Source organism: Anabas testudineus, chromosome 6, assembly GCF_900324465.2.
Source record: "Anabas testudineus chromosome 6, fAnaTes1.2, whole genome shotgun sequence".
NCBI lineage: Eukaryota > Metazoa > Chordata > Actinopteri > Anabantiformes > Anabantidae > Anabas > Anabas testudineus.
In genome coordinates, this window is record NC_046615.1 from 626035 (window position 1) to 650829 (window position 24795).

General features: G+C 41.8%; 1 protein-coding gene across 2 annotated transcripts in view; it reads right to left on the reverse strand.

Annotated features, from left to right (window-relative positions):
* The window catches only part of bcar1 (BCAR1 scaffold protein, Cas family member), a 56580-nt gene that overhangs the window by 1813 nt on the left and 29972 nt on the right, over positions 1–24795 (reverse strand). For both annotated transcript variants that reach the window (XM_026365640.1, XM_026365639.1), the window contains exons 2-7: positions 11804–12529; positions 4664–4813; positions 3798–3893; positions 3183–3566; positions 2179–3060; positions 1824–1913 (exon numbers count right to left, since the gene is read on the reverse strand). In XM_026365640.1, coding sequence (XP_026221425.1) covers positions 1824–1913; positions 2179–3060; positions 3183–3566; positions 3798–3893; positions 4664–4813; positions 11804–12529 — 2328 coding nt within the window. The remainder of the gene's footprint in view (positions 1–1823; positions 1914–2178; positions 3061–3182; positions 3567–3797; positions 3894–4663; positions 4814–11803; positions 12530–24795) is intronic.

Genomic DNA, 24795 nt, shown 5'->3' on the forward strand with positions numbered 1-24795 from the left:
GAAATCTTTGCAAATGTATTAAAAATAAAAAATGTACAAAAAATCACATGTACATAAGTGATGCTGAAAAATACATATGTTATTTCCAACTGGATTATTGTAATTCACTACTGATAGGACATCATTAATGCTTAAAAAGCCTCCAGTTCATCTAAAATGCTGCAGCCAGAGTTATGGCTGGAATTAGCAAGAGAGATCATATTTCTCCTACACTGGCTTTCTGTAAAATCCAGAATAGAGTTTACAACACTTCTCCTCACATATAAAGCACTTAATTATCAACTCCACCTTATATTAAAGACCTTATAGTTTCATATTTTCCAAGCAGAACTCTATGTTCTCAAAGTGCAGGTTTACTTGTGGTTCCTAGAGTTTCCAAATGTAGAATGGGAGGCAGAGCCTTTAGCTATCAAGCTCCTCTCCTGTGGAACCAGCTCCCAGTTGACTAGACTTAAAACTTTCCTTTTTTATAACGCTTATAAGGCACTTTACAGTGTAAGGTTTAAGACCTTACAGAGTAAAATTATACATCCTCCTCTCCTCTCCTATCCTCTTGTCTATCCATTCAAATGCTACCATTGCATGTCATTTTCTGTATAATTCTGTATACAGCTAAATCTTGTAAGGTCTTACCTACACTGTAAAGTGCCTTGAGATGACTTCTGTTGTGATTTGGTGCTATATAATTAAAAGTATTACAGATGTGGGGAAGGATACAGAAAAAGTTCTGCAGCATTGAAGGTCCCAATAAGCACAGTAATATAATATAATAAGTTTGGAATCACCAGGACTCTTCCCAAAGTGGGCTGCCTGGTCAAACCCAGCAATCGAAAGAGAAGGCCTAAGTCAGAGAGGTGACCAAGAACCTGAGGGTCACTCTGAAAGAGCTCTAGTCTTTCTCTGTGGAGACAGGAGAATGTTCCAGAGAACAACCATCACTGCAGCACTCCAGGTATGGTATGGTTGAGTGGCCAGACAGAAGCCACTCCTCAGTAAAAGGCACATGACAGCCTGCTTTCAGAACACAAGAATCAACATTTCTCTGGTGTGATCTCTGCGACGGTTAATCATTTAACAGGACAATGACCCTAAGCACACAGCCAAGATAATAAAGGAGTGGCTACAGGACAACTCTGTGAATGTCCTTGAGTGGTCCAGCCAGAGCCCAGACTTGAACTTGGAGAGACCTCTGGAGAGACCTGAAAATGGCTATGCACCGATAGCCATTTTCAGATCTCCCCAACCAACCTGCTGGAGCTTGAGAAAGACTGCAAAGAGTAGTACTGCAGGAGAAACTGCCCAAAAATAGCTCTGCCAAGCTTGTAGCATTATACTCAAAAAAACTTAAGGCTGTAATTGGTGCTAAAGGTGCTTTAACAACGTACGAAGCAAAGACATCAAATACTTATGTACATGTGGCTGTGGCTCAATAGGTAGAGCATTAATGTCTGCCAATCATAGGATCGGTGATAAATCCTAGCTGCCATGTCACATGCCAAAGTGTCCTTGGGCAAGATACTGAACCCCAAGTTGCCCCTGGTGAGTCAGGTCAGCTGCATAGCAGCTCTGCCATTAGTGTGTGAGTGCGTGTGTGTGAATGGGTGAATGAGACACAGTGTAAAGTGCTTTGAGTACCAGCTAGGTAGAAAAGCGCTATATAAGTGCAGAACATTTACATGTGATTATTTTGTTAGCAAATTTGTTAAAAATAAAAAAGATTTCAAACATCTTTTATGTTGACATTATGGGTTATTGTTTATAGAATTCTGAGCAAAATAACTAATCCATTTTGAAATAAGGCTGTAACATAACACACACAGTACCTGTTGCTGTTCCAGTTGTGCCTTGTTGTGTCGGATGATGTTGCCTTTCTCTAACAGCTGTCTTTGGTTCTTCTCAAACTCTTCTTTTCCCTAACAGAGCAGCGCAAAGACATGTCGGGGTTACACCACCTACACCAGAACCTGAATAATACTAACTTATACAGTCACTGTCTCCCTCTAGTGGAAACAGGAAGTGCTATGATAGTACTATGACAGTATACGTCAAAATGTAATGAAAATATTTGAGTGAAAATCAGTTTTCTCACAGCTTTAAGCAACAGAGTTTATGTTGGCTTGTCTGTTAATCATATGTCCTCATAACTATCGATAAAACTGTCTGTATCTGTGTGTGTACCTGTAGATGCACATAGTCATAGTCCTCCATCCAGCCTTCCTCTGTGGTCTCATATGGTCTGTCCACTCCTTCCTCTTCCTCTGCAGCTGTAAACTTTGGTGGAGAGGGGAGGGGACGTGACTGAATGCTCACTTTCTCCCCTCCCTGATAAGTCCCACTTCCTGATCCTGTCATGTGACCGCTGATCTCCCCTGGGATCGGAGGAAGTGGGAGCTGCTGCTGCTGCCGGTTGGTCCGTTTGAACAGGAGTGAGGCGTTACCGTGGAGAAAGGATGCAAGCTGCTTAGCATCGTCTGGGATGCCTCGTGCTGTCATGATTAGTCGATCTAAGTCATCCCCTCCTGGTGGTGGTGCTGTGAGTGCTGCAGGCGACCAGGAAATGGCATCTAAGCTCTGACTGTGCCGAATCAAACTCTGAAAGACCTCCTCCATCTTTCCTACTTGACGGCCCAGTTTGGTCTGCAGAGAGCGGTCTGTTGCCTGAGCAGCATTTGCCACAGCACCGCGGGCAAACTCTAGAAAGTCTCGGACAGTGTTGCGTACCCGATCAGCAGCCTGATGAATAGCAGGAAGGTTCCCTTCTAAGTGAGTAGGGCTTCTCCAGTTACCTTCGATGTAGGACATCATCAGGGAAACGCTGGACTCAACAGCTTGTTGGAGGCGAGACAGACGCTCCATGGCCTGCTCCAAGTCCAAGAGGAGGGGTTTGCTTGCAATGGAGCCAGGGGTCAGAAGTGAAGAGGAAGAGGAGGAGTCGCGGACAGGAACCATGTCTAAGGATGAAGCAGAGTGGTTGCTCCGCGTGCTTCCTGTGCTTGAGGCAGACAGACGCTTGAAGGACATGGTTAGCTCCTCACTAGTGGATTGGGCATCACGCACAACCTGAAAAAGACATCAACACTGAAATAATGTGGAGGCCATCTGCACTGAGACAACATGCAGAGATGTCACATCTGAATGTTGGTTTAAAGGCAAACATCATTTCCACCTCCTACATCTCCTACCTGTGGGGGGACATCATAGACATAGTTATCTTCTCTCTCTCCTACTCTCTCCTCTCGCTCCCGGGGGAAGTCATAAACATCCTGGGTTGGGTGACCTGCAGTCCGCAGGTTGGCAGGGATGTCGTAGATCTCCTGGGGGGCCTGGATGACTCCACCTCTGTCTCTGTGATAAAGCTTGTCAGTCAGGATTGGGGGCGGGACATCATACACATCCTCCAGAATGGGTGGTTCTTCGTCATCATTGAGGTTGTTGTGTGAGTACTGGGGAGGGACAGGGAGTTGGGGCCTGAGTTTGGCAAAGTGCGGTGGTACATCGTAGGTCTCCTCTCTGAATGGCTGACCATCAGGGATGTCTTTACTGACAGATGGGGGAAAGTCATAGACCTAAAGATAGATAGAGGATAAAACCAAATTAACCGAAAGTGGTAAAACTGCCAAAATATTGTCTTGGTAGGCAGAATGTGTTCTTATCCTCTGAGCAGCCTTGTGTTTGAAAATGACAGTAGAGATACAGCATGCTATATATAAAGTACATCTTGTAATCAAGCAATTCTATCAAGATTGGTATCCTACTCATCTCTGATGCACATAAGTAAATACTCAGTAACACAGTACCGTCTGCTGCATGTTCTTGTCTGTGCCTGCTGGAGTGTCATAGATCTCCTGACCACCAGAGGGCCCCTTCACCACCATGGGTGGAGTATCATACACCTAAACATAGGAAAAGAAACAAAAAAAAAAGAAAATAACATGCTGCAACACACATCACACTCACACAAATACACACTCTATCAGTGTAGCGATGTGGTCCATCCAACATTTTCATTCTTCACCTGTCAGATTATCAACTTTAAACAGTAGAATAATTACATCTGTTATTACTGCTACACACCTTTCTCCTGCTCTTCCTCATCCACTCAACCCTTCATTCTTCATCACTCATTGTTGGCTTGTTTCTCTTCATACTCTCTTCACTGCTCTTCCTAACCCTTGCCTTTTTCTTCCTCCAGTCATTTTGCTGTGGTTGGAAGTGGGTGACCTTTCTCTTTTGGCTTGTCAGAATTAAGCTTCTCTGCTGTATACAGCTTGCCAGTGTGTGTATGCGTTTGTGCGTGTGTGAGCAGGTATCTGCTCATTAAACACCATGCTGTGTGCACAATTATATATAAACTAACCTAAAACTCATTCTCATTAAAAACATACCGGTAGTAGAGAAGAGTTACAATTCCTTTTTATATTCTTAGTACTCTAATTTGATGCCAGTTACTGAAGTTCAAAGGTTAGGGTAATACAAATTACAATACAACAAGGCAACAAGGAAATAGCGTAATGTGTAAAAACAATGTTGTTAATTAGCAAGATTTTCATGTAGAACTGAAAGATTATAAAATTTTTTTATCTGATTAACCAACACAATTCAATCTCTCTCTCTCTCTTTCTTTTTCTCTCTCTCACACAAACACACACATATGTATACAAACCTGTGTGATGTACTGCTGGCGCGTGGGTGGCACATCATATATGTCATGCTGGGGGAGAGGCGGATGTCGAGGCGGGATGTCATACTCATCCTGGTCTGACTTCATAGTGTCATACACATACACCTGTCCCACCCGAGTAGGGACTACCACCTGGACACAGACACACAGAGAGCAGAAAACAAGGTCAAGACAGGAATAACACAAAGGTCACAATTACATTATTAACATCAGTCTGAAGATCAGAGAGTGAATATCACTAATAACAGTCACTCTATCCATATTGATATGGCGATGGCAGCTGCAAAGGTCATAATGCACAGTGAAAACTCAAAGGCTTCTTCACTTTCACAACATTTATTGCTTCTTCACACTACATGAACACAGACTAAAGGTTGTTCGGGCTTGCTGCTGACACATACAGGAAATAAAAACAGAGCAGAGGTCCTGTAGTAGTCACTGTGGGAACCAGCCTGTCCTATTGTGTGTCTGTTTAAACTCTGTATTATATGGCTTGAGTGTAAAGTCAACCAGCCAGCCTGAGAAACCACATGAGCTGGGCTGGTCAGTTCCCAGTCGTATCTTATTAGCTAGTGTCATTCTCCACTGCCTGCATAATAATGATAATAATAATAATAATAATAATAGTTCCTCCTACACAGTTGAAATTTCTGACACTTCGAGACACATAAATATATATTATGGGAAGTCTCTGAAATATGTCTTCATCTATCTCTCAACATGCCACAGAACAATGATACTTACCTATCTAAATACTTAATTTTAAATATGCATCATCAGTATCAGACCTAACCCTATGTTTCAGTCTATGTGTATTTATAAGTCAAATCATTCTATAATCATCCTCAGCTGCAGCCCTGATTAATGGAAGCGCTCTGATAATATTTGCTCAGCTCCCCAGCTGTCAGAGGTACACTGTGTGTGAGACAGAGACAAATGATAAAACCATCCATCTGACAACCTGTCTGTACCAATCTGCCTCTGTCTCCTTGCTCTCCCTCTTCCTTTCACTCCCCTACCTCATAACACATTTCCTCAGTTGTTTCCCACACAGCAGCTAATTAGTGTTTATTTTCTGCAGCAATATTTTCACCACTCATTGTAACAGAAGAACATCTCTAAAAAGATTAAACGCATTTATGTCTGGTTTCCCTCGAATTCTTTGTCTGTGTTTGTCTGTCTCTCTCTCACTCACACACACACACACACACACACACACACTTTCCCCTCATTGTCATTAAGCTTTCAACAGTATTGACGACACTCGGCTAAGTGCCAGATGTGCCCCCACCCACCCCCCCACAAGTACAATCCACTTAATGTTAGCATTTTAGTGTCTGCCTATTCTCTAGGGTGCAAACAGACAGGTGATCAATAACACAGGCTATCAATCAGACAAGAGGCTGAAGATGGTGCAGTGATGTGTGTGTGTCACCAGTGAGATGATCACCACTGTTAAATAATCACATCATTTAATACCAGCATCACTGGTTCTTTAACTAAAAGTTGCTTTGACTGTACTGACCTCTGACCTGATCAGTCCACAGATTTTTAGTCAGTTTTACAGACTTAACTTTTTTCTACTGTTTACTGTAGAAAAAATGGATCAAAATGGATTCCCCCAAATTTAACCAAAGTCCTGTCTCAGTCTTGTTTCATATGTGTCATCACTGTGGCCTGAGCATGGCTGTAAACCTTCAGATTTACTTACCTGTATACTGTATCCTCTAAAGAAAACTGTGTGTGTGTCATGCTAAGAATAAATCAGTGGCCTTATAACAGGCACAATAAAATTACTTCACATGTATATGAGAGGGTTTAATAAAGAATAATTCCTCTACAGAAATACACACACGGGCAGAGATATGTGTGGCATAAGCTGGGATGTTCACTCTTTTGATTCACAATTACTTCAAGCAGAAGTTACTGTTCAATAGATGCCCTTCTCTTCATTTCTCTCCCTCCGTCCTCCGCTTCTTCTTTCTCTTTCTCTGCTTTGTGGAGATTAGAACAGGAGTGGTACCAAGAAACCAGGGCGTGAGCACATCACATTCTCAAATGAGGACCAAACTTCCAGCTTCAAATTACCAGTGTAACCACAGATGGAGAAAAATAGACTTTCTATACATGCAGCTGCAGCACAGAGAACTTAATGGAGAGAAAAATAAATCTTTGCAGGACAGATGTAGAGTTCAAAGAGAAAGATGGGTAAAAATAGAGAGAGGCCTAATTACAGCAGGAAGGTTGAACTGGTGGACATGGCTGCTCCAGATGCTAATCTACACAGTGCTCTCACACTGCTCTCTGCTTTGTTTCTGCTGAGAAGAAAGATCCAGGATGCAGTCAGCAGGATGGAGTGACGTAACAATGACCTGTGCGGTGTGGCCCAAAAAGTCTGGTCATTAGATGTCATATGAAAACAGCCAAACTACCTCAGTTTCTAAGAGACAGATATAGGAACATGTTTCTTCACTACTCACACACTGTTTAAGAGTGATCGAGTGATGCCCCTTAACTCTGAGCAATCGATTTTACAGATAGTGACGTCACCACACAAACCTGACAACAACTAACGTCGTGAAATTAACATTAGTTATTAGTTATTAGTTCCACATACTTACCAGTTCCAGTCTGACAAATTTCACATAGCCTCTTAAAAGCCAAATTAAATATAAATGATAAGATCCCTCTTGCCATATAGATACAGGTACATGCACATGCAGAACTCAGAGTTAGCGTGTTACACTTTTGATCATGAGCACAACTGGGCAAGACAAAGGAGCAAAAACAAAGACAGCTCAGCAACATGGAGGAAGTCTGAGTGAGCGAGAGCTGGAGCCACAGCCTGTAGATGCCATGCCAGCTATGTGGGGCATGTGGCAACACACGCACAGGCACCAAGAGGCAGTGCCGGGGTCTTAACGGATTAGTGCGGGGAAGCATGTCTCCAAGAGAGCACCAACACACTCTACCCCCCAATGAACTGAATTCCAACACCACACGGCATCACTGGTGTGTTTGTGTGTGTTCTGTCCATGTGTGTGTGCTCAGTGTGGCTTTCTTGCAAAATCCAGATGGACAGACTAACCTTGGAGCTGTAGAACCATAGTGATGACTAAGAAGTATTTATTATAACTGTCAAACTGACACAGCAATGGCTAAAGAAAGTAGTAAGGTGGGACATAACTATTCCTACTTCAATCTTTTATGTGTGTGTCCGTACGATCATGTCTCCAAATGTGTTGCCAGACAGCCATGTTCCCTTCATTTGTTGCCAGTTCATCTCTCAGCCTGTGGTACAGATTGTTGTTTCACACATTTATTCCCGTCCAGAGTTGCAATAATGTTTTGCCAAGATCTTGTATTAATGATGGGAGAGTCGGAACACTGTACAAAGTCTTCTCAAGTACATCTCAAAGATTCTCTATAGAGTTAAGGTCTGGACTCTGTGGTGGGCAATCCATGTATGAAAATGACGCGTCATGCTCCCTGAACCACATTTTCACAATTTGAAAAGTGATGAATTCGGAGAAGAAAAAATCCATTGGTCATTCAGTATATTCAGGTAGTCAGCTGACCTCAATCTTTGGACACATAATGTTGCAGAACCTAGACCTGACCAACTGCAGCAACCCCTAGATCATAGCACTGCCCCCACAGGCTTGTACAGTAGACACACTAGGCATGATGGATGCATCACTTCACCCTCTCTACTTGCCCTGATGCTCCCATCACTCTGAAACAGGGCAAATCTGGACTTATCAGACCACATGACCCTCTTCCAGTGTATATTCTCTCCCATCTATACATCTCGTCAGATTTCTAATCAGCTCTGCACAAGGGCACAATAAAAGACTGCAGACAAGCAAAAAAAGTAAAGGAGAAGGGCTGAACCAAATAACAGATGGTTACATAGAGTTATGTCTCCTTGTATTTCAGACTAGCAATGCAATATGTAAATAGGTGTTGTAATGTATAGAATTGTAGATAATGAGAATGCTAAAGACAGAGCACACACACACACACACACACACACACACACACCGTTGTTCTTTGCACCCTAACAGAGCAGATAATGAGTCCGCTGCAGCTAATCTAATAGAATCCACAGGCCACACACACAGAGCACAGCACAGTGAGATTCAGTTGCTTACCAGCAGTGGACTTTTTTCCTGCCCTGATTTAGACCAGTCACTATAAAGTACCAATACTAGGAACACACGTGCGCACACACAATAACTGTCTTAAGCTCTTTCTGTGTGCTTGTGAGAGTGTTAAGAAATGGGAGCCACTGTGGCACGTGGCTGCTGACACACACCTCCCAACACATCAGTTGTCTTTGATGACAGCTGTATCAGCTGACATTGTGCTGCTTGACCTCTTGACACACACACACACACACACACACACACACACATTTCTGACAGTTCTTGATACTTGGTGCAGTTCAGTGCTTGAGGAACTGGATATTGGATCGAAACATCTTGCCCATTCAGTCCTATAAAACTTGCTCTGTGGCACATTTTCCATCTATCCATTAACTTAACTGCTTGTCCTCTGCTGTGAGGCGACAGCGCTAACCAATACACCACCGTGCTGCCGCGTGGCACATTATTTCATTCTTCTGGATGTGTACTAGCAACCTCCTACGAGGAGACCTCCTAACCAAAAACTGCCAGGTAGTCTAGCAGTTGTTATACATCATAACAACCTCATTCACCTCTATGATGGCTGAGAATACTGCAAGATGCAGTGGAAAGTTCTTGGAAAATTATTTAAATGGACCTCAAATCAACAATATGCAACTTGAGCTGGCACTAGCATGTAAATTTGAATTTGACCTGTGCAGGTTGTAGATGTTCATGTGTGAAGGTCTAGTAAGACCTTCACTGCGTGCTGCAGTCTGTCTGAGCAGTCTTAAAAAGCATTGGTGTGTAAAACCAAGTGGAGCCTTCCTCAGCAGCTGAGACGTACACTTTACTTTTGGACTGACAATAAAAGTTGAGAACTAATAATAACTGAGACTAGACGCTCGATCCTTTCTGCAGTTCTAACCACTTGTTCTTTACTTTGATGAAAAACATCATTAAGTAAAAGAAAGACTTAAGGGCTCATAAATAATTCAGATATTTTCTCTTGTGGCATTATCATTATCCAAACATGCATTAATACTGGATACTGGAGGCTGATGCCAAATTGACATTTGAGGTTAGAAAATGAGAAACATTCATTTTTTCAGTACTTTCTGACTTATCATATCCGTTGTTCTCAGCTCTAGTCCTGTCCGACCTTCTGAGTGAAACTAGAAGAGACACCTGAATGAGCAGATATGAGATATGTGAACTGAACCATTCCAGTACAGTACACATGATATTCCCTGCTGTTGTTGCTTCACTTTAACGGCCTTTCACTTGCATACTGCCTGAATGCTTTTATTGTGACACAGCATTACAATACAATTGCCATGAGGACAGAAGAGCTTTGTAAGTGGCATGTCTGATAAGATTTGTGGTACTGTTTGCCAAACAGCTTGCTTGGAGAGAGCACATTTCTACTCATTACGTACTACTACTACTTACATTACTTACTCTTCTGCATATCAATTTTTTATAAATCAGTCAGGCAGACAGAGGAACACACGTGATGCACAGAAGTAGCTGGGTCCAACATCACCATCATCATCAATACACACTCATTCTCACAGTGGTGCTTACACATATGGCTCACTGCATCACAGCAAGCCTGGGGGGCCCCCAGACAACACACACACACACACACACACACACAGAGCCTGTCACCTGCTGGCACAGTAAAGTGCTTACTCATCCAACCACAACATCAAAGCTGAATTATTAACAATCTTATCATTTCACTGGTTCTCCTCTACACACACACACACACACACACACACACACACACACACACACACACACACACACACACACACACACACACACTACTGTTTACTCTGTCAGCATTTTACTCTACCATGCTGTGCTTTCCTTTTGTCTCAGCTCTCAGTATTTCTCTGCATTTCCTTTTTCAGTACAGTACAGCACAGTAGTTCAGCCACTGTGGTGGGGAGCATGAAAACTCTATGACAAGAACATACATTTACATTTACAGTAGTAATTAGGCAGACGCTTGTATCCAGTGCGACTTGTGAGTGTGAAAGGCAACAATTATGTTTTGTTTTGTGTGTGTTTTTTTGTCTGTTGTGTCTGAGAAGGGCTATACTGTGGATCCTGGCAGCAGGTTGACCACCTTTCACATTTTTAACACTGTTGATTATCTGAATATTTACCCAGACTGCAGTGAAGGTCTGTTCAGGACTAGCTGCACTATCACAGTAATTGACCACACCTTCCCAAAAGCCTCTGCAGACCACAGTGACTGGACAATATCCAATAACAGTCAAATATCTGGAAATCTTATCACAACACAAGTGTTTGATTTGGACAACAAATAAACAGATAGACACCGGCACTGACTATAGCAGGAAGTGTATGTGTGAAGAATGTGTGTATGCATGATACAAAAACATCCAGGCAGGAACAATGAAACTACTCTGGCTGTTGCTTCAAAATGTTTCTCCTCTCCTTTCTCCATTTAAATGCTACCATTGCATGTCATTAACTTTGTGTCTTCTCTCTCCTGTAGTTGTGTTTCCTCCTCTCTGTACTTTTCTGCAGGTTTCCTCGGCCTCTGAGCTGTATATTTCCAGAGTGCCGTTACTGACCCTACCAACCTGCCCTAATATTTTTGCTGCTTGTTGTTGTCTTTATTGCCTCCTGTTCTTTTCTCTCTTTTCTTTCCACTCACCCCAACCAGTCGAGGCAGATAGCCGCCCACTATGAGCCTGGTTCAGCTGGAGGTTTCATCCTCTAAAGGGAGTTTTTTCTCTCCACTGTTGCCTAATGTTTGTTCAAGTGGGATTGTGGGGTTTGCTATATAATTCTTTATTATACTTTGTAAGGTCTTACACTTACACTATACCTCAATGGCCTTGAGGTGACTTTCTGTCTTTCTTTGTTTCTATAAATTAAGAACACATATCCATCAAATCATCCAAAAATTGATTAGTACTTCTCCCTTCTTCTTCACTTCTCTTTTATTTCTTACCTTGCCCAACGATTTGTTGCTCCTCTTATCAAGTGAGGGGGGCACCTGGTATACATCCTGCCCAGCTCCTGTCCCTCCAGCTGTGGATGGCCCCTGGAGTTGTCCTGGGCTTACAGAAGGGGGCACCTGGTAGATGTCCTGCACAGGCAGCTGATACTGTCTCTGGGATAGAGCTGGAGCCTTGCTGGGGGGTCCTGGCTGGGCCTGTGATGGGGGTCCACTTGGGCCAGCAGGGACTTGGTACAGACTTTGAGGACTTGGTTTGGGTGCGTGGGAAGGAGGCATCATGTAGACAGAATCAGGGTTGGGCTGAGCAGCACTGGGGATGGAGTAGGCTGGGTGCATGGATGTGTACTGAGCTGTGGGGAGGGGCTTGTTGGCAAATCCAGTGGAGGAAGTAGCGATGGCAGTGGTTGACAAAGCAGGTGCTGGTTTGGTGTAAGTGCTCTGAGAGGGGAGAGGTCGCTGTACCTGGGAGACGGGACAAGCAGCTAGATCTGGCGTAGAAGGCGTGGCCTGTTGCTGCTGCTTGCTGTCGTACATACCAACAAGAATTTTGAGACGGTTGCCTGGGACAATGCCTTGGCGACCGTGGAGGGAGCAGAGCCACCAACCATCCAGTCCCTGTGTGTCACGCTCCAACACTGTCATGATGTCGCCCTTGCGGAAGGACAGCTCATCTGGAGACTCCGCCACATTGTCAAACAACGCCTTGGCCAACACGTTCTGTAGCAGAAGGTAAAACAGAAATATCAATATCCTGTAACATTCAACTTGGTTCACGTTCCCATCTCATGCTAAATGTAGCTTCAACAAAACAAACTGCCCCCAAGTCTGGTCTGTAAACTATCTATCATTTTGCAGTTTGTAATTGTGTATGATGAGAAGAAGTACAGGAAAACAAAACTGTTTATTGTGGATTACAGCTCTTCCCAGTCTGTGCTGTTGTTGGGACTAGTGGACAATAGTAGAGTATATAAGACAATGAATTTGTGGATGTTGTTAGGGTTTGGTTATGTTTGGGTACATAAACTAGTAGGTTTAGATCATAGAAATATTGTGGTTATGGTTAAAAGTCCCATGCTGACAGATTTTTGTCATAGTCTCATGTTTTGCTTGGCGCAAAAGTGAAATGCTTTTTTTTCTGAGGTCTTCCTGAAAAAGATAACCTTTTTTGTTTTTGTACAGTCTTGGAGACTACAGACTGGAGTCTTGTCCTGGGTGTACCTTGCCTCTCACCAAGTGGCAGCTGGGATTGACTCCAGCACCCCTGTGACCCTTAACATGTAAAGTCTCTTTTAAAAGACTATGCATACTTTCTTTTCTGTGGGAACAGACTTAACCCCTGTAGTTTGTACATGATAAATGTTGCTGATCTATGGAGAGAGTGACTGTCCTCATATGCTGTAATTATTGCAGCAGCTACAGCACTATTATTACAGACATACTATGAACCAGTATCACAAATAACATGGAGTTACATGTGCTACGCAGTCAATTAGAGAGCAAAGTACAAAGAAATTGAACTGCTGCTACTATTTGACCATGGATCAAGTCTGGACTCCAGAAACCATAAAAAAGTAAATGGTTGTTAAAGTGTGATCGTGTTTATTTAAATGGTATTCACTGTAGTTTCAGTGAACAGGGTAGACACTATGCATTGGATTTATGGATTTAAGTAGTTTGACACATAATTCATTGGCCACATACCAACAGGAAACACACATATACTGTATCGTACAGCAGCAGCTGAGGTTCATATTATTCTGTACATGTGTGCAAACAGAAACAGAAACACCTCCCCCCCAAGTTTTTATAGTACCCTTTAAAACTAACTAAACCAATATTTGCTATCCACATGTGACCACGGCCTACTACTCTGACTCTCTCCCGCCTCAGCCATCCCAGACTGGTACAGCCTATGGTGGCCCCACGCCAACTCTAAACACACACACACACCTAAGCACAAAGCATCTAAATGTAGCCATAGCCCTGTGCTTTTCTTTTACTGAACTGAAGCCTGTTCATTGCTCGAAGTGACAACAAGACAGAGACAAGACAGTCACTCCATCAAATTTACTCCCTGACTGTTAACATGGACACTTAATTAGCCTTTTATGGAAAGGAAAGAAAAAAACTTATTTTTGTCACTAAGTTTGGCATCAAAATACTGTTCTTTAAACACATATCCCCACTGACTAATGTTGAAAAAGCCATTTTCAGTTGCCTATTAATCAACAGCAGTGACCGAAGTGTTTACTCTGTAAAGCCCCTGTACAATAACAGCCGTATGCTGGAACTGATGGACTTGTGCAAATGTGACTTGAAATACTGTAGGAGTGAACTATGGTTCAAAATGAAAGCAAACTCTAAGCACAACTTGCATCATCTTGACTTGAGCATGTAATCACAGAAGTAATCACAAAAATAATCACAAAGCTGGACCAGAAGCAAGATTGACAGTTTTTAAATAACCTAATAAACATGTTTCTTGTATCAAATATCAAGTAGAGTGGGGTTACTGTGACATATGGATATCAGATACTTTACATGCCTGTGTGATTCTCTCTCTGGTTTTCTCCTCTATCAAGAAGTGTGTACTCTATGTGCACATACTCCAGAGCTGCTGGCCACCACCTCTGTTTTTTGTGTCAATGCTGATTGGAGGATGTATGCTCTTCTCTGTCTGTTCTCTGTTCTTTCTCTTACTAAGTGTCTACAAAGGAATGAATGCAGCTACTGAGGCCCCTGGGGGTCACTCTGTCTGTTTCACACACACACACACACACACACACACACACACACACACACACACACACACACACACACACACACACACACACACACACACACACGTAGTATTATATTATATATATAGAGTTATATTATGAATATATCTATATCTATAATCTATAAAATACTGATATAGATTTCATTAAATCTGTACAATGACAAAATTCACTTCAGTACAGTCATTGTATTTAAACACGCACACGCACACACACACAGAGAGAGAAATCCCCCTATTTAGTTCATTCCAGTGTCCAGAGAAACAGGAAGTGCACTGAAAATGACTCACGCAGGCTCCTGATTGGACGATGAGTCAGTAACTTAACCTCTAGGTCTTAGCATCACCATAAGAAGGTTCTCATGTTCTCTCTGTTTCTGCCAAGTTTTAGAACATCCTGCCTCTAAATTATTTCACTTTCATTTTAGTGCAGTTAAACTGATAACTGGTTATTAAGGTCATGATTTTTTTAGCTAATTAGTTTTAAAAAATGTCAAAGTATCAAAAAACAAAACACACACATCCATTTTGTCATAATGCGATTCCAGAATGAGAACCCCCACTCCCCACCCCACCTGGCAACCCATATGTATTATTCTTTAAAATGTATGGGAAAATGTCTTTTGGTACCAATGCACTAATACTGAACTCAGCTTTCAAGTTGGCAGTAATCTGTCTTTCATGTTTTTTTTTCTGAGAGCACTCTCTCTACAGAAGTACGTGTCACCACACCGTGTGCTGGATCTGAATATGTTGTTGCAACAAACAGAGGTGACTGTGGGAACCAGAGCACATTTTTGGAAAACACAGACACAGAGGAAAGCTAGAGAGCAGAGAGATAGAGAGAGGAAGCTGAGCAGAGATGTGAAGCTGTGACAACTCCACATGCTCCCTGCACCTGAATGACTGAATAACAGGTTATAATGAAATGCAGGTTTAACTAATCTACTGGTTACAGACATGCTTTCTGTCTAAATAGGAGGTTCTACCTGCAGTCTGTTCTTTAGCTGCTATAGATGAACAGGATCCAGTGTATGTTATTGTGAGTGTTGAACTGGAACAAGATTATCAGGTGAAACACTCAACCACTAAAACAACAACCAGGCTTGTTTGATTTATAAGAGTAGATTGATGAGTGCACTGTAATAGGCTAAACACCATTTCTGACAGGAATAATCTTTACTTCTATTTGAGTTACTGTAGGTTTAAGAGTGATTTACGGTAAAGACATGCTTAACATGGTGTTATGTTCAACTGTCAACGTCTTTTGCATAAATGTAAGGACCGTGCTTATGGCCAGACCTAGGACTTGAGTTAGACCAACAAATGATAACAAATGATTTCAGGTCAAATGAGGAGTACAATTTTAAACTGCTACAAAGGTATTTTTTCATTGAACTGGATTTACTTTGCACACTGGGTTCAGGTACGTTTTACATTAATTCATTTTGGATCAGGTCAAATTGCAAGTACTGCAGACAGTTCAAGTAAAGAATTTTAAAGACCCAATAAGCAAGTCTTGTAAAGCCGGGAAGCCAAGGAACATCAGAATCATTGTTTTAGTAGCAGGAGCATCATTAGTAACATAACTGTAATAATAATAAGAACATAACTGAGATCCGCTGGGTGGTGTAGAGATACTTTACTTTAGACCAAAGTGCTTGTTCAGCAGCAGACCCATGCATAGTCAGTCAATAGAAAATGTTTTTCCATGCACTACCTAACATATAATCAGAATTAAAAAGGTAGCTGCAGTAAACATTAATTAAGGCCCACAGTGTGAATCTTTTAAAAGGTCCAGTTAGCTGTGTGTGTAGACAAGGCTGGAAGCTCTCAAACATCCTTGTCTGCTTATCAGCGTGAGAAAGTCATCAAGCAGGCGCTTGTACATGTTCAATACAAAGTCAGTCTCCAAACGTGGAGAAATAAGAACTCAGTGGGAGCTAAACACATTACCCAGACAAAGATAAATCCTAAAGGCAACAGGCCCCCACAACAGGATGTTACCACAGTGACCATTGCCAGGGCAACCAGCTGCCACCAAGCAACTCCAAAACTTCAATTAGACTTGTCAGGGAGATGATGGTGGATGAAAGAGAGCAGAGGACGGACAATAGAGAGGGTAAAGAGTGGCAGAGGAACTAGAGCATTGAGATGTCTGTGGTGAGGATTTTACACTGTACAACTAAACACTGGATTTAAAATGTTCAGAAAGGTGCAAAGAACAGCTGATACATCCTACTGTTCTTGTACATTCTTCTAACATGGGAATAGGTTAAGGAAGACTTCTCTGCCTTGTTGGGTCATTTGTTCACTGTGTGGTTTTGAGGGTGTATGGAAATATTTTTACAAAATGTTTTGAGAATACTGAATCAATACTCAAGAACACTGAGTTAATTTTCATATTTTCATATATTTTTTCATATACACATTGATAATGATATGGCTATATAAAAACAACTTTCTCTTAAACAACTCATCGTTTATAGTGACTGTTCTATAATCAAAACATCTAATCACCCACACACTCCTAGTCAATCATCACCAATGGCAGAGCTACTATGCAACTTCTGTTCAGCATCTTGCCCCCTTCGGCCTGTGACATAACAGCCGAGAATCGAACCACTGATCGGCAGACTACTGCTCTACTAATTGAGCCACAGCCACCCACAAATTTGAGAATTACAGCAGACATGTTTAGTATGAAGAACCATCATCTTGTATACATCATTCACATCTACACATCTTGCTTTTTCTCTGTTGTTTATGATGTAAATTGAATGTCTCACAAAACACAATGTTTGTGAAACCTGCCATTGATTTAAATCTGCTGTGTAACTCTTTTGATGTATACTTGCAGTATTTTCAACACCTTCTAGACTAAAATAAAAAAAAAAATGTTTCATTACATTTCTGTTCATGTCATGTTATTCATGATATCCAGCAGCTTCATCTGCTAAAAGGAAAAGGGGAGAGATAGAGAGGCATGTTCGCAGAGAAAGGAAAGTAATGTGAACAGCTGGTGGAGCAAGCTCTTCTGTATGAGTGTGTGTGTAGGTGCATATGTGTGTATGGCTTAATGTCCTTTGTCTCTTGCCTCCTATTTGACCCCTTTGGACAAATACTAGCCTACGACAAGCAGTTCTGTGTGTTCTCTCTCTCTCTCTCTCTCTCTCTCTCTCTCTCTCTCTCTGTGTGTGTGGCTATTTGCCACATTGCAGAAAGCAAATCAGAAGAAAATGAACCTCATGGGACTCGCCGGTGTCTTTCTGCCCCCATGCTGCCATTTCTGCAGTAGTCCCAGTTCATTTCTGCACTTCTCTTGCTTTGTCCATGTCCCAGTTCTCCTGCTGAAACTCGAAGAGTGAACCTGGGTCAATAAAGATTCATCAGTGTGTTTTGGCTGACCTGGAGTGGGGCAGAGTAAGCTGGACTAACTGAAGTGAAGACATGAGTGTCTTCATGTTGATCCCTGACTTTCAATCATAGCTTTCACCATCCTTACATCCTCAAACACATGACAGAATGCAAAAATGTCAAAATATGCTAGAATAAAGATCCATGATCTCTGAAATAATGGCTGGTGCTGACCAACATCATCTCCATCACCACCACCAAGTCCTTCTGCAAGCTTGGCAGTACTGCACCAAAGAAAGGCTAACTGCATGAAAAATGAGTTATGAGTCAAATTGCAAAACCAAACCAGGTTTGCATTGATCTGGAGAGAGGCACCACTCTGCCTCAAACTACTGTCAAGGTCAGTGAAAGCCTTTCTGCCCACAAATGCCTTCACCAGAATGCCAGCCATCACATCCTTGACATGTTCAACATGCTTAACAAACCTACTCCACCAGACTGTAATCATATGTAAATACTGCAATCAGGAGCAGCCCCCCTACACCGGCAGCCAATCTAATAATTCCCAAGAACACAGAAAGAAACTACAGTAGTCTTAACAGTAGTGTAACATAATGTGAGCAAAACATGACTTGTGTTGTCATAAATTATATGACACACACACACAAACACACACACACACAAATACTGTGTGTGGAACAAGACAAAAACACTTCTCTCCCCATGCACAAGATTTAAATCATGTCATTAAGAAACAGTGCAGATACCACTGCTGTGCACAACTTATATGGACAAACGTGTGTGTGTGTGTGCTAGCTTGAATGGGCCTCTCAAGCTCACTTCACACAAATGCCATGAAGGTGTGTGTGTGTCTGTGTGTGATTGTTCTAAATACAGATGCTCTTCTGATCTTTTTGACCCTTGTCTCAGGTACATTAATTTGAATGACATGTATGAACTAATTCATATTTATTTAATTGGGGTTCTTAGGTAAGACCACCTGACGCTTACCCTGCCCACCTTTGTACCCTTGTCCCACCTGTAAGTCACTTTGGAATGCCAAATGACTAAATGTAAATGTAGTTGCTTTTTTATTGTATTCCAGGACTTGCAGATACTCCACCTACCTCAGCCCTGTGTCGTTTACAACAAAATGTGTTTAGAACCAAGGTGTGTGTGTTTTTGTGCATTACCCTACTATTGCTGAGGCAAGACATGGCCTGTCTCTCACCCCTTCTGTCTCTTTCAAATACACACTCACAGCATTCCACAGCCCCCACATGCAAACACCGACCTCTCCTATTACCTCACATTCCAGCCGTGTCACAACATACAAACATAGAAACACACTCCGACATACATGCACACATAGAAAGAAACCAACAAATAAAGCACTTCAACTGTGTTTCTTCCCACTCTTTGTTAATTCTCTCCTTCTCTCTGTTCTTACGCTTCTCTCTCTCTCTCCTCCATCGCCCTGCATTTACTTCCTACCTCTCTTTCTCCTTCAGTGTGTCTTTCCCTTACACGCTCCCCTCCCTCTTTTCCTGTCTTGGCACGTCAGGCTATACTTGAGAAATACTTGTGAGTGCATGGCTGATTTGTACAACATCAGTAAGAATCATCCACCCAGTGAAGCACCTAGGGGCAGCTGCACAACTCTGGCATTTACAACATGTTTACAGAGCCAGACCAGAGTATGTGGAGAAAGCTCTATGCATTATGTATTAAGCAGCCATCATTCCTAAGATAATAACACAGTAACATGTGATGTTTTTATATTTTATTTTGGTGGAGAAACAAACCTTGCATGTTACACATTCTTCACTGCAGACATAAAAGGAGCATAACTACAAGAGGTAGAAACCCAGGGATACTTCATGGACCTTATACGGGCACTCCATGAAGATTATTTTACAGTATGCCTTCTGTATATCTGGAGGACTGTTGTCAAGTCTGTATTATATACTTTTTGAAGGGAAGGGTTACAATGTATTATAAACTGGATCATAAAATAGTCCTGTTGTGCTTCACAAAAAGCTTCTTGGGAATTTTTCAGGCTCCTTGAGGTCCTCTGGGAATTGATTCTTTCTAAATGGTCCCAGAGGGCCTCTTTTGATACTTTCTGAGGAGCGCTGTAGAAAACCTGATTTTAAAGAATCCACTCTATGAATATAAGTCAAACTTAACTAAATATACATGTTGTAATACATTATTGTTTGCATTCTTTGTTGCTAAAGAATAAAACTGTCCTAGTCCCGGCTTAATGTGTCCCGCTAGTTAATGCTTGTGCTTTAGTGAGCAATGAGCCCAAGTTATTTGTGCCCTTAGGCTGTAACTAACATCAGAAACAACAACAGAGATTGTGTAGCTTGAGGCACAGAACAAACCATAGTAGGTGTGGTCTGAGTGTTACTTAACCTGTTGACAGACAGACAATACTTGTACACATGTACACACATGCACACACACACACACACACACACACACACACACACACACACACACACACACACACACACACACACACACACACACACACACACACACACACACACACACACAGATAGGTATCTGCTTCAAAGCAGCTCAACCTTGTACACAACAATGAGAAACAGGATGAAGAAAACATCCTACACCAGCAGAAATGCTTCTACTGCTGCAGAGATTCATGTCCAGTAACTTTCTTTCTTTCTTTCTTTTCTTTCAAAAATCTTTCTCCCATTCTTTATCAGCAGACTTTAGTCCCTAACTCTTGGGATGTCACATGACCAACATTACACCATGAGCAAAAGGAGCCAGCGAGGTGCCATTTGTTCTGCAACGACACCTTAGGCGACAAATGTTTTTACACCGATTGTAATTTGATGTATAATCTTATATATAGTTTATATATCTTTTTATGCAGATGCTCCTTAAGTGAATATTAGGGTGAAACTAGGCGAGCAGGCCCTGTAACAAGTTTAAATTAAGTTTATATTCTAGCTTCCAAAGAAGCTTCTGAAATGATATCATATCAAAGTTATTCTTAGCTGCTGGTAACTTACAGTAACTGGCCAGGTAGCATTACCAAACTAAAGGTTCAGAAATATAGAGGAACAAAAACCATGGTGGCCGAACACCTTCAAAAATGATTATGTGAAATACACAGCAGAACGTATGTCTGTATTTAAGGGCTTCACTAACCTGTACTTACACAGGTAGCAAAGTCTTGAGTTAAAACCTGCTGACACACCCTCTGATCAGTGTGTGTGTGTGTGTGAGTGTGTGACACAGAGATTACAGCCTTTATTTCTCAGTTCCAAACACACAATGAGGAGCTGAAGCCTTCAGAGCGACACTGGAACACAACACCTGAAACACACAAGCTTCAAACCACTGCTGCATGAAGCATCATGGAAAGCTTTGCTGCACTGATGTCTTCATCTCCACAGAAATGCTGGGAAAAACAACAAATGTGAGGTGTGACACTTTGATCACTCACAGAAATGTGTTGAGAAAGCTTCAGCTAAAGTTGCAGCGTTGACTGTGGGATCTAGCACTGAGGAAAACATTGAGTGATTCATAGCTTGCTGTTTGTCTGCTAACTGTGGAAATACAGGTATGCAATAAAACAAGAGCATAAGTAAGTGGTTCTGGGACAGCAAGAAAACTTTTGTGTCAGTCTTTTACCCACATTAAAGTGCCGAACATGCAAGCTAGAGCACTGCACATAAATGGACGTTTCTTGCCTTCATGCCTTCAATGCAAGGCAGAGTTTCAGAAATCAAGAAGGACGGACCAGGTCCTTGCAGGGTAAAATGGCAGCGCCACATACAGTAAATGTGTAACTGACCACCACTTGTAACTCTTTTAACAGATCACTCAAAGTGGACACAAAGCAGTTTCCATTATTAGTAAGACTTAATGATGACGCTCATGTTTTTCCACCCACATGAAGAGCAACAAGCAGGCTTTGAAAACAGGAAGCATCTCTGACGTGCCAGTGTGTAGCTGAGACACCATGCTGCCACGATTTCACCTCTACATAAATGAATAGCTGGAAATACGTGAGCTTGCAGCATCCACGCTCATTTTAAAGACAGCACAATGACACATTCTGGAAGTACAACATGAAATTTGATCCAGTCTATTTATGTTCTGGGAGATGACTACTGAGGAATGTGGATTTGCATGGGAACATTGTCTCTAATGGGCAGTCCATGACCAGTACAGTGTGAGTCAGTATAGAACAGGACAACGACTCTTGTCTTTCAGCACTGCTCCAAATCTCCGTGTTCTGCAGACAGTGCAGCATTTATGTCCTAAGTGATTGCATCTGGTAGAACTCACCAGACTGAAGACACATCACAATATACATATGGTTTTCCACACATTGTCAGCGTGGTGGTTATTGAAAATAAGGTATGTTAACATCAACTTTGTCTGCCGTACATTATTCAATCAATTCAAGGCTACAATAGTTCATATAATAAGAAACTGAGTTTGTAGAAGTATACACTATGTATTGTTTCATGAACGTGTTGGATGTTGCATAGTGTCTTGTAAGCTGATACATCCTGATGCGGTACAAGGTGCTTCAAATCAATCAATCAAGCAACCAATCAATGTATTTTTCCAGGGTGGAGATGTCCTCATCATGCATTATGATACATTCTGTTAATTCTGGCTCAGAGTTTACTGAGCTTAGACGGCTCTCATCGTGTCAGTGCTGTAACACATTTTTAAATTTTTGCCCACAAACATTTACACTAAGCTTTGACCCAGATTCAGTTCAGGTTTAGGATCTTACAATAAACTAAATCTGTAAAATATGACACGATAAATACTGTCACATTTCAAACTACATCATATTCATGGTGTCACTTCAGTCTGTATCAGAGCATATGATCAAAGCCTGGTGTTCATTAAAGCTGTTTGGTGTGATCACTGAGGCTGAACTTAGCAAAGCTGCTGCACCTCCACCTCCTCCAAAGCCTTTTCAGGAGTTCCGTGCTGTGTCCCAGAACCGCATGGTATCTGGGTCAAAGGCCACTCTGAGTCACACTTACTGGACTGCATGAGTCATGCAGGACAGACTGTCAGAAGGAGACATGGTCTGGTTGACAACACAGCTTTAAGGGGTCTAAATGAGACATTTTAGTGAAGAACTTTACAGAGTGACTGGTCATTGTCTGTCTGACACATTGCTCCAATGACTTTTTGATTTTATGGCTGACATTTGTGTTTGCTTTAATTGAAGAGTGAGTGAAGACGACTTGTGCGGATAATCACCGGAGCCAGAACACCCATGGGGTGCATGGAGACAGTGAGCCGGTGTGTGTGTGTGTGTGTGTGTGTGTGTGTCACACAGAAGTAAGAGGGAAATTCCTGCTGTAAGCTAGCTTCCATGACTCAGGCAGTGAGTCAGGAGAAATACATGAGGACAGAAATGCGTCTTGACACAATGAGGACCACCAAGACCCATCTTTGCACTTCCACACTACCTGCACCGTAATGAGTCCTGTACGGTGGAACAACAATGTCCAACAACATTACAATCATAAATCAAGTAACCCCAGCCAACATGCTGGTATTTCTGAGTCTACCCCTTCTACTATCATCACACATGCAACATCTCAAAACACTGTCGGATTGTGTTATATTGTGTGCAGTAGGAACACATGTATCAGTCTAATTCTGCTGTCAACACAACCAACCGACAGCTCCTCTCCTACCATTTCATCCATCTGACAGGTCAACAGGTATTCTAATAAGCCAGGATCAAGCTGCAGGGAAACCTGATTCATGGATGAATGCGTGAACTTGATATTCTCTCTCTAACACACTGGCTCCTGTGTGACATGGAGAAAATCCTCTTCATCTATTTAAAACCAGAACCACGTCCTGACCCTATTAACTCCTCCTTACTTTTGACACTGAAGTCGTGTCACTGATTACGTGTTGTCTTGGAAGTCAGTAGACTGTATTTAAATGGTGTTCATTTATGTAAATGGAAAATTGCAAATGTGCTGATTCTCAACACATCAGTAAAATGCTTTCATACAGTGTTTTTCGTTTCTGCCAAAATATTCATGACCATTAATACAGAATCAAGTCAGAACTGGTTAAATGATTAAGTCCAAAATGAATTCCTGATTAATTTTTATGAATAAACTCTAAATGTTGAGGAGAATACAATCCAGCAAAACATTTCCATTTTACGTGGAAATCTCTGCCAATATCAGGATGTCTATGAGCACCTGGTTATTGTGGTGCATCTGGCATCGTTTCACCTTCTGCAGCTTTTAGTTGATTCACTAATTTAAACCCTAGATTCCCCCCATCGGTGAAAAAGACCAGTCCGAATGACTGTTCAGCTTAGTGAATCACTGCATGTGAACAAAAACACCTGCTAGTATGGAGACTTGTTTCTTCTTCTTCTGGCTGTTTACTATTGTTTTTTGGTGAGTTCAAGAGCAACTTTTTTTCCCCAGGTGAAGGCGAGTGGAGGACCTTTAGTGAACATTTGCACATGGATGTCCAATAATCTCTGATGTGTGTTTCTTTTTCTATTTTATTTTAATATAACTGAGTCTCCTATTATTTGTACCATATCTATCTTTTACTGTGTTTTAGTTCATTAGTTGTTTTTCAATAAAGCAATGTTGGCCCCTAAAGCAGTTTTTTCTCTCTCTACTTTTCTTCCATTCCTCACTTGTGGCTACAGGAATTACCCTTAAACGACCTGCCTCACTTAGTTCCACACTCACGTGATTGATTTTCCACAAAAAAAGTGAAACATTGACATTATAGCAGAATACACACTGAGAATAAGTCGACGCAACATTGGAGCCCAGTCAGTGGG